This window comes from Crocuta crocuta, unplaced genomic scaffold (assembly GCF_008692635.1).
Source record: "Crocuta crocuta isolate KB4526 unplaced genomic scaffold, BGI_CrCroc_1.0 scaffold327, whole genome shotgun sequence".
Classification (NCBI taxonomy): Eukaryota; Metazoa; Chordata; class Mammalia; order Carnivora; family Hyaenidae; genus Crocuta; species Crocuta crocuta.
Window position 1 is genome coordinate 369,270 of NW_027529176.1, and position 7,574 is coordinate 376,843.

Genomic DNA, 7,574 nt, shown 5'->3' on the forward strand with positions numbered 1-7,574 from the left:
CGCCTGCCGCTGCTACAGCGCCACGGTGGAGTGCGGCGCCCTGCGGCTTCGCGTCGTCCCGCCCGGAATTCCACCCGGGACGCAGGTGGGCACCGCTTGGGGCCACGGGGCCGCCGGCTAGAGGCGCCCGCGACACGGAGGGAGGGGTGTGTGAATGTCCCCGCGGGTGCTGGAGACTCCCTCAGCGGGGTAAACACCCTCCCCCATTCCCTCCGGCCCGCAGACGCTGTTCCTGCAGGACAACAGCATCGCGCGCCTGGAACCGGGCGTACTGGCGCCGCTCGCCGCGCTGCGCCGTCTCTACCTGCACAACAACAGCCTGCGCGCCCTGGAGCCAGGCGCCTTCCGCGCGCAGTCACGCCTGCTGGAGCTGGCGCTCACCGGCAACCGGCTGCGCGCCTTGCGCGTCGGCGCTTTCGCGGGCCTGGCCCAGCTGCGTGCACTCTACCTGGCTGGTAACCAGCTAGTGCAGCTGCTGGATTTCACCTTCCTGCACCTGCCGGTGAGGGGGGGAGGTGGGCAAGGGTCCTCCGATTCCTGCCCTGTGGGGCTAGAGTTGTGAAAGGGAGAAAAGTCTACCCAGTCTAGCCTGGTAAGAAGGGGACCTGTCCCCCAGGGCCCCTTCCTCTCATGATGTGCTGTCTGTCCTTCTCCAGCGCCTGCAGGAGCTGCACCTGCAGGAAAACAGCATTGAGCTGCTGGAGGACCAGGCCCTGGCCGGGCTCTCCTCCCTAGCACTGCTGGACCTCAGCAGAAACCAACTGGGCACCATCAGTCGTGAGGCCCTACAGCCCCTGGCCAGCCTGCAGGTCCTGCGCCTCACAGGTACCTCCTGGGGGAAGGGGTCTCCTGCAAAGGCATCTTCCCCGGCCACGGTGGCGGCAGGGTGCCTCTGAATCGCAGACCATCGGGAGCGGCCCGGAGGGTCATCCCGTCACCATCACCTGCACCCATGGGAGGCTGAGAGGAATGGGGGTGCTGGAAGGGGCACAGCTCAGGGACCTTGCCTAAGGAAGACAGGAAAGGTAGAAATGTCTCGAAAGAGTTGAGGGACTTGCACACTTTGGGGCTAGTAGGGGGCAGACGGGCAGAAACTGGAAAGATGCAGCTAGGGCTGGCATTTCCAGGACACAGCACCGGAAGGCAAGGCTGACAGGACGTGCAAGGGCTTAGTGCTGTGAGACGCCTATGGGGACACCGCGTTCCCCCGCAAGTAATGGGACTTGCTGCAGGGAAAGCCTTCAAAGGAACAGAGGCTTTCTTAGAAATTAGTGAACAGCATCGTGCAGCACAGAACTGCGGGTGGAGGGAGCTCGAGGTCAGAGAAGAGGTGGCAGGGGCCCCTCTCAGGGAGGTGGGAAAGGGGTTCCAGTTCCGGCCAGCAGAAGCCCAGCTGCAGAGGCGGTTCTGGGACCATCGCGGAGCTACCCGTCCGCCTCTGCTCTGCCCACAGAGAATCCATGGCGCTGTGACTGTGCCCTGCACTGGCTGGGAGCCTGGATCAAGGAAGGGGGCCAGCGACTGCTCAGCTCCAGGGACAAGAACATCATGTGCGCAGAGCCCCCGCGCCTGGCACTTCAAAGTCTCCTGGACATATCTGGCAGTAGCCTCATCTGTATCCCGCCCTCTGTACACGTGGAGCCGCTGGAGGTGACGGCCAACCTGGGTGAGGACCTGCGGGTTGCCTGCCAGGCTTCCGGCTACCCGCAGCCGCTGGTGACCTGGAGAAAGGTGGCCCAGCCTCGCGAAGGGCAGCCACGGGCCCAGGTCCAGCCGGAAGGTGGGGCACCGCGCCCAGGCGGGCCCGGCGCCTCTGACACAGGCAGCGGCATGCTCTTCCTCACCAACATCAGCCTGGCCCACGCGGGCAAGTACGAGTGCGAGGCCTCCAACGCCGGCGGCGCCGCCCGCGTGCCCTTCCAGCTCCTGGTCAACTTGTCCCAGCAGCAGCAGCTGCAGCTGGCGCCCGTGCCGCCTCCGGCCGCCGGCCCCGTCAGCCACGAGCCCCTGCAGGAGGCCGGCAGCATGGCCTTCCGCGCCCTGGGCTTGGCCACCCAGACGGCCATCGCGGCCGCCATCGCGCTCCTCACGCTCACGGCGCTGCTGCTGGCGACCATGATCTGCCGCCGGCGGCGCAAGAGGAAAAAGGCGCCCGGACCGCCGGGGGAGGGCGCGCTATTCGTCAACGACTATTCGGACGGGCCCTGCACCTTCGCGCAGCTCGAGGAGCTCCGCGACGAGCGAGGCCACGAGATGTTCGTCATCGACCGTTCCAAGCCGCTCTTCGCCGAGGGCCCAACGGAGGCGGCCGACGGCGCGGCAACCGGGCCGGCGCAGGGCCTCCCGCTGCAGCCGCCAGCAGCCTACGAGATCCACTGCTGAAGAGCGCGGCCCAGAGGGGCGGGCGGCGGGCGGGCGCGCGCTGATGACGTAGCCTTCGCGGGTTGGCAGGCCCGCGGGCTCGGCCCGCGCATGCTCCAGCGCAGTCAGTAAAGAAAGGGTAGAAGCTGCGCAGTGTGCGGCGAGCCGTGTGTGCGATCTGGGGATCCGAGGGCGGGGCGCAGGCACCAGCGGACCCCCCCGCTCTGCGAACAGAAGCCCTCAGGGGTGAAGGGACGGTGGCCGAGGAGGCTCCCCACACCCCTACTCAGGAAGCCCTCCAGCAAAGATCCCTCCCAGCATCACCCTAACCGCTCGCTCTGCAGGTGGCCCGCCAGCCTGCTGGAGGACCTGGGACCTCCCAGGGTGGGAGGGGCTAAGGGCCGGTGGGACGCCCAGGGAAGGGGAAGGCTGACAGCTGACTGAAACACAGCTGTTACCCAGTGGCTACGCTGGAGGGGGCAGCAGAGCCAGTGACATGTCATTCTGACCAATTAGGACAGAAAAAACCACCACAAATTTAAGTTCCAAACACACTGCACATTTGTACCTTAATGACACCCTCTGGCTCCGAAGCCCAGTCAGGTGGTCTCCCGGATGCCAGGGCAGAGAGAACCATGAAGGGCCCCAGGTGGGGACCCAACCCCCTTAAAGCAGGTCCCTGTTCCAACTTCAACCTCAGAGCAGTCTGTTCTTGGCAAGGGCCCGGACAGAACACCCTCTCTTGGCTCACAGCTGGGACCCCAGAAACATTCCAAAGAGAGGACCAGAACACCAGAGGGCAGACAAGTGCACCGAAACCGAGCCTGGCCTCAGGCCTGGAATCCAGCCCTTAAGCCCACAGTCAGCCAGTCAGGGGAACGGGTACGGCGCAAACCTGGCATGGTGTTGCGCAAAGCACAGGAAGGCTCGAAGTTCCCCGGAAGCAAGGAAACCAGAGACCAGCGCCTCTGTGTCAGGCCTCCAACAGGGTCCCAGAAAAGGCTCTGTCTACCTAAGGCAGGGTAGGGTCTCCAGCAGCCCTGACCACCAGGACAGCCTGGAGGTCATAGGCTGAAGTAGTCCGCGGCCAGGCGCCCATAAATGTCTGTGGTCCAGAGCACATGAGCACGGCCTGAGGCCAGTAGCAGCTGGTGCAACTCCGCCTCCACACGAGCAAACTTCTCCTCATTGATGGAAGCTTCCAGCAGGACAGAGGCAGGCGGTGGCCAGGGCAAACCCTCATAGCAGTCCACAGGGAAGGGGTGCACCACTGTGCGTAGCTCAGCTTGCACTACTGAATCCCGTAGGAGCTCCTTGAGGCCCGCCATGGACAGGGGGTTGCCATAGAGACCGAGGTAGCGGAGGCTGGTACAACGCGTCAACACAGGGAGCGTGGCCAGCAGCTGGGTATCAGCAAGCTGGCACTCAGTCAGCTCGAGGTGCAGCAGTGTGGCGGCCGCCGCCTGCAGGAGACCCTGGAAAGGCTCCAGCTGACTGCCGGACAGGTCGTTGCCACTAAGGTCCAACTTCTTGAGGTGGACAGCATGGGGGCTCCGTGCCAGGAAGCGCAGATCCTCAGGCAACAGGGCACAGAAGGCCAGCTCCAAGCTCTCCAAGGGGCTCTGCAGGGTGCTATAGGGGACACAGAGTCACAACCAGGTAGGGCCAGGGGAGGGTCTCGAGGAGAGGGGAAAAGGACAGGGCAGTAGTTGGGCTTGCTCACCTGAGTAGCTGGTCCAGCCTTCCTGAGAGAAGAGAGGAGCCCATGCTGAGCTCTCGCAGACAACTGAAGCGGCCCATCTGGGCCAGGAAGTAACGAAAGTTGTCCTCGCCATCCACAGAGGGCTGCCTCGAGTCCCCATGTACATAGTGCAGCCGCAGGCTGGCCAGGTGCTGGAATCGGGCCACGTGTGGGATGATAACAGACAGGCCACGCAGGCCCAAGTTGTTAAAGCGCAGGTCCACGCGGCGCAGGCAGCCAGCGTCCAGCAGCTGCAGCAAGGCCACGGTGTTGCGCATGGGCAGGTCCTCAGCCCGCAGGTCCCGGCAGCAGAGCCGCAGGGGACTGCCCACGCTACTCCGGAGCGCCTCCCGCAGGAACGCATAAGAGGCCCGGTTCACCCGCAGGTCCACACGAACCTCCACAGGAACGGGGGCCGGCCCAGGATCCGCAGTCCCGCCCTGCTGCTGTGCTATGCAGGTGCGGGCCACAGCTGCTGTGCAGTCCCACATGCTCATGGTGCCAGGGTCCTGCTCCACGCCGTCATCCAGGAGGCCCGTCATGTCCAGCACCCGCAGGGCATGCTTCCTGGGAGCACGGGTAGGCTGAGGCAGGAGACAAGGAAGCAGAGCCCACACCCACTCCCAGCCACCTCGGGACAGAAGCAACATGCCTGTTTCTGCACGGGGCTCTTGCACTGGCACGGAACCTCACAGGGGACCCTCTCTGCACCCCCCAGGCCTGAGAGCCCCTCGGGTGCGCCCATACCTGCAGAGAGGCTGTGTGCCAGCCTCGGTCTCTGGGGTGTGGAGCCGGGCTGTCAGCCCCAGGATCACAGCCTGCATGCTCTCTGTGCTGGGGCGCTCTTGCAGCAAGGCCCGGCTGCAGTGAGCACATTCCTGCAGCAGCTGCTGGAAGCTGAGCAGTGGGAAGGGCCATGTGTGCACCAGCTCGCGAAGCACAACAGTCTTCTTGTCCATGAAGGCCACCTTGAACAGCAGGGGGAAGAGCTCTCGAGGCAGCAGGGGTAGGGCCTGGCAGGCAGCTGGCTGGCACTGGAGCACCTGCCGAGTGCTCAGGAACACAAGCGTGTGCATGGCGCCGGGCCAGGCAGGAAGCCACCTGCAGGGAAGGGCCCTTCAGCGGGGAGGACAGACCCCAGGCCACCGCCCAGCCATAGCCTCCTCCATCACTGGTAGTGGGAAAAGCCAGCGTGGTGCTTGGACCGAGCTGGCGCTCAGTGGAGGACTGAGGCACCAAAAAGCAAGTGTCAGGTGCCTAACAATGGGCTGAACTAAATGGAAACAGGAACGAGGCCACCTCCCAGTCCCCTACCTCCAGAAGCATGGTGCCTCTTTAGGAAAACATAGCCATCAAACGTTACATAAATAGCACAGCACCAAAAATGACCAGTTGCCCCAGTGTGTTTTTGATGGCTATTGATTGCTCTGTAGCCCCCCCCACCCCCACATCTGTACTTCAGGCCTCCCAAATCACAAAGCTAATCAGAGATCCTCTCTTCTTCAAAAGTAGAATAAAGCTCACAAAGCACACGAACACTAGAGAGAGTAAGATACTCCCAAGGGGCTGGAACCCGCCCCACCCTCTTCCAGGTCTGAACTGGAAGCACTGATGCAGCTTAATAAATACCAGCATAGGTAAGAAAAAAAAGTGGAACCCAGAGAACGTGACAGTCTGATTAACCGGAGGCTTCAGCATGACCCTCAATCCTAACTACTATGGTCCAGTAGGACTGGCAAACATGGAGGCCCTTGCAGATTTACAGAAAAACAGAAAGCAAACCTCATCTGCAAAGTCCTTGCCACCTGTCTAAACGTCTCTTTTCCCTAGAGAACCACAGTGAGAGACGAACTCTCATACCCATGGGCTTCATAAGGCCCCAGGCCAGGAATTGCTCAGATGGGTAGAGGCAGCAGAAGGGGTATCGAAGTTAACAAGGGGCATGCAAAAAAGGCCTGAGATCCTGGGGGAGGGGGGGGGGAGGGCTGGATATAAGCTCTGTTACTGACTTCAACAGCACCTGCAGTCAGTGGACTCACTACTGGCCAAACATCTCATCCTCAAAACTGCTTCCCAGTCATCCCCCCAGAAACAGATTAGGAAATTAAGATCTAAACCTTGCCCGACCAAGGTCACAGCCTGGGCGATGAGCTCTGGGAAGAGGGAGCAGGCTGGCCCCAGAGTCCCTGCTCTTCCGGACCTCATACACAACGAAAGTCCTTAGGGCACTGGTTCTTGAGAAGCCCCGAACGCCAACCCTCGGCCTTGCTCTGCCTGTAGACAATTCTCGCGAGGACGACTCATACCTCGCTGTGACAGGACAGACCAACCAAGCACCTGTCACGAGAGGAAACGAAAGCAGCCAGTGTGGTCACCGTGGGAGGAGTCTCTGTGTCGTGGCTGCAGCCCCCTCCCGCCAGCTCCCCGCGTTTGCCCCCAGACGCCCCCGCCCGGCTCCTCCCCGGCTCGAGCCGAGGGATGCCCTCAATGCGACGCCCTCCGCCTCCCGGACGGGATCTGCCTCTCGAAACCGGTGCGTCGCCCCCCGGGGCCCTAGGTCGCTCTGCCCGACGCAGGGCTCCAGGTCCTTCCCCACCCCGCGAACAAACNTGAGGGTGAGGCCTCCGGCTGACCCGCTTCCTTCACAGGAGGATGTGGAGGCGGCGCCTGAGGAGACCCGTGGTGAGCGCTCGGACGCTGGGCGGAACGAAGGGCGCTGGGTGGGTGGGGGGAGCGGCGGCCCCCAGTGACCCTTCGCACCCCTCCCCAAGCGCTCTACCGGGAGTACCGCGCCCTGAAGGAGGCCCTGGGCCAGGCGGGAGGCCTCGGACCCCGCAGCCCCAAGCAGTCGCTTCCCGCGCCGGCAGAGGAGGTACCCTGGCCTTGCCGCCCCAGCCTCCCGGCCAGGTTCCTACGTGGCAGAGCCCAGAGGAGCCGTGACCGAGCTTCCGTGGGGCACAGCACGTGGGGGGAGTACTGGACATGGTGGAGCAGGGCCAGGGGCTGGGGAAGGGGGATGGAGACGCCTCCGCCCCGCACGCCAGCCCTTCTCCGACTTGGACTCCCGCTGCCGCTTCTCGCAGGTGCCGGAGCCCAGCTGCTGGGGGCCCCACTTGAATCGGGCTGCGACCCAGAGTCCTCATCCTCCTCCTCTTTCTGCGCCAAGCCCTCCGGGGTCTGTGCGGGTCTACGGGGAGAGGCTTAAGGCCAACCTAAAGGGCACCGTGCAGGTGAGAGTTGAGAGGCGGGCAGGCCGGGCGTCCGCCCTGCATCCAGAGCCCCTCTCCACCCAGAGGCCCTGCCTTGTTAACGCTCGCCCGCATGTGCGCCTGTACAGCCGCGTGCGCGCTCCTCCGGCGCTAGTCAGGCGGAAACTCCCGGGAGGAGTTCGGAGCCAACCTCAGGGTGGAGATTTGGGCGGGTTTCAGAGTCCGCGGCAGCCCCAGACCTGAGTTCCTGCTTGTTGGTCTGT

At 63.6% G+C, this 7,574-nt stretch overlaps 3 protein-coding genes across 11 annotated transcripts in view; 2 read left to right on the forward strand and 1 right to left on the reverse strand.

Annotated features, from left to right (window-relative positions):
• Nucleotides 1–4: 4 nt before the first annotated feature.
• LRRC24 (leucine rich repeat containing 24) lies at nt 5–2,495 on the forward strand (the record flags this gene model as incomplete). Its single annotated transcript, XM_077758112.1, has 4 exons — nt 5–85; nt 224–502; nt 657–825; nt 1,454–2,495. Coding segments are annotated over 4 exons (1,458 nt in total), but the record flags the coding sequence as incomplete, so codon positions are not given.
• Nucleotides 2,496–2,898: 403 nt separating this feature from the next.
• Nucleotides 2,899–6,493, reverse strand: LRRC14 (leucine rich repeat containing 14). 6 transcript variants are annotated; one of them, XM_077758185.1, is made up of 4 exons: nt 6,230–6,493; nt 4,850–5,203; nt 4,085–4,686; nt 2,899–3,993 (listed from the first exon to the last, which is right to left on the reverse strand). In XM_077758185.1, the coding sequence occupies exons 1-4, from the start codon at nt 6,305–6,307 to the stop codon at nt 3,426–3,428; spliced, it is 1,602 nt and encodes a 533-aa protein (XP_077614311.1). In that variant the 5' UTR covers nt 6,308–6,493; the 3' UTR covers nt 2,899–3,425. The 6 variants fall into 6 exon arrangements, with proteins under 6 accessions (XP_077614311.1, XP_077614316.1, XP_077614314.1 ...); XM_077758190.1 differs by having other exon boundaries at nt 4,850–5,070; nt 6,220–6,493; XM_077758188.1 differs by having other exon boundaries at nt 4,085–4,669; nt 6,409–6,425.
• Nucleotides 6,494–7,248: 755 nt separating this feature from the next.
• Nucleotides 7,249–7,574, forward strand: part of RECQL4 (RecQ like helicase 4) — a 6,322-nt gene continuing 5,996 nt past the window's right edge. For all 4 annotated transcript variants that reach the window (XM_077758193.1, XM_077758192.1, XM_077758194.1 and 1 more), the window contains exon 1: nt 7,249–7,332. The gene's annotated coding sequence lies outside the window, so the exon portion shown is untranslated. The remainder of the gene's footprint in view (nt 7,333–7,574) is intronic.

What these genes read in the sequence shown, in the direction of transcription:
- LRRC14 (XM_077758185.1), bottom strand. Translation starts at nt 6,307, where the DNA reads ATGAGGTCCGGAAGAGCAGGGACTCTGGGGCCAGCCTGCTCCCTCTTC. An exon ending in TCGCCCAGGCTGTGACCTTG is followed by an intron (nt 5,204 to 6,229) that starts GTCGGGCAAGGT and finishes CCTTCCCTGCAG; the next exon opens with GTGGCTTCCTGCCTGGCCCG. An exon ending in GGCACACAGCCTCTCTGCAG is followed by an intron (nt 4,687 to 4,849) that starts GTATGGGCGCAC and finishes CTCCTGCCTCAG; the next exon opens with CCTACCCGTGCTCCCAGGAA.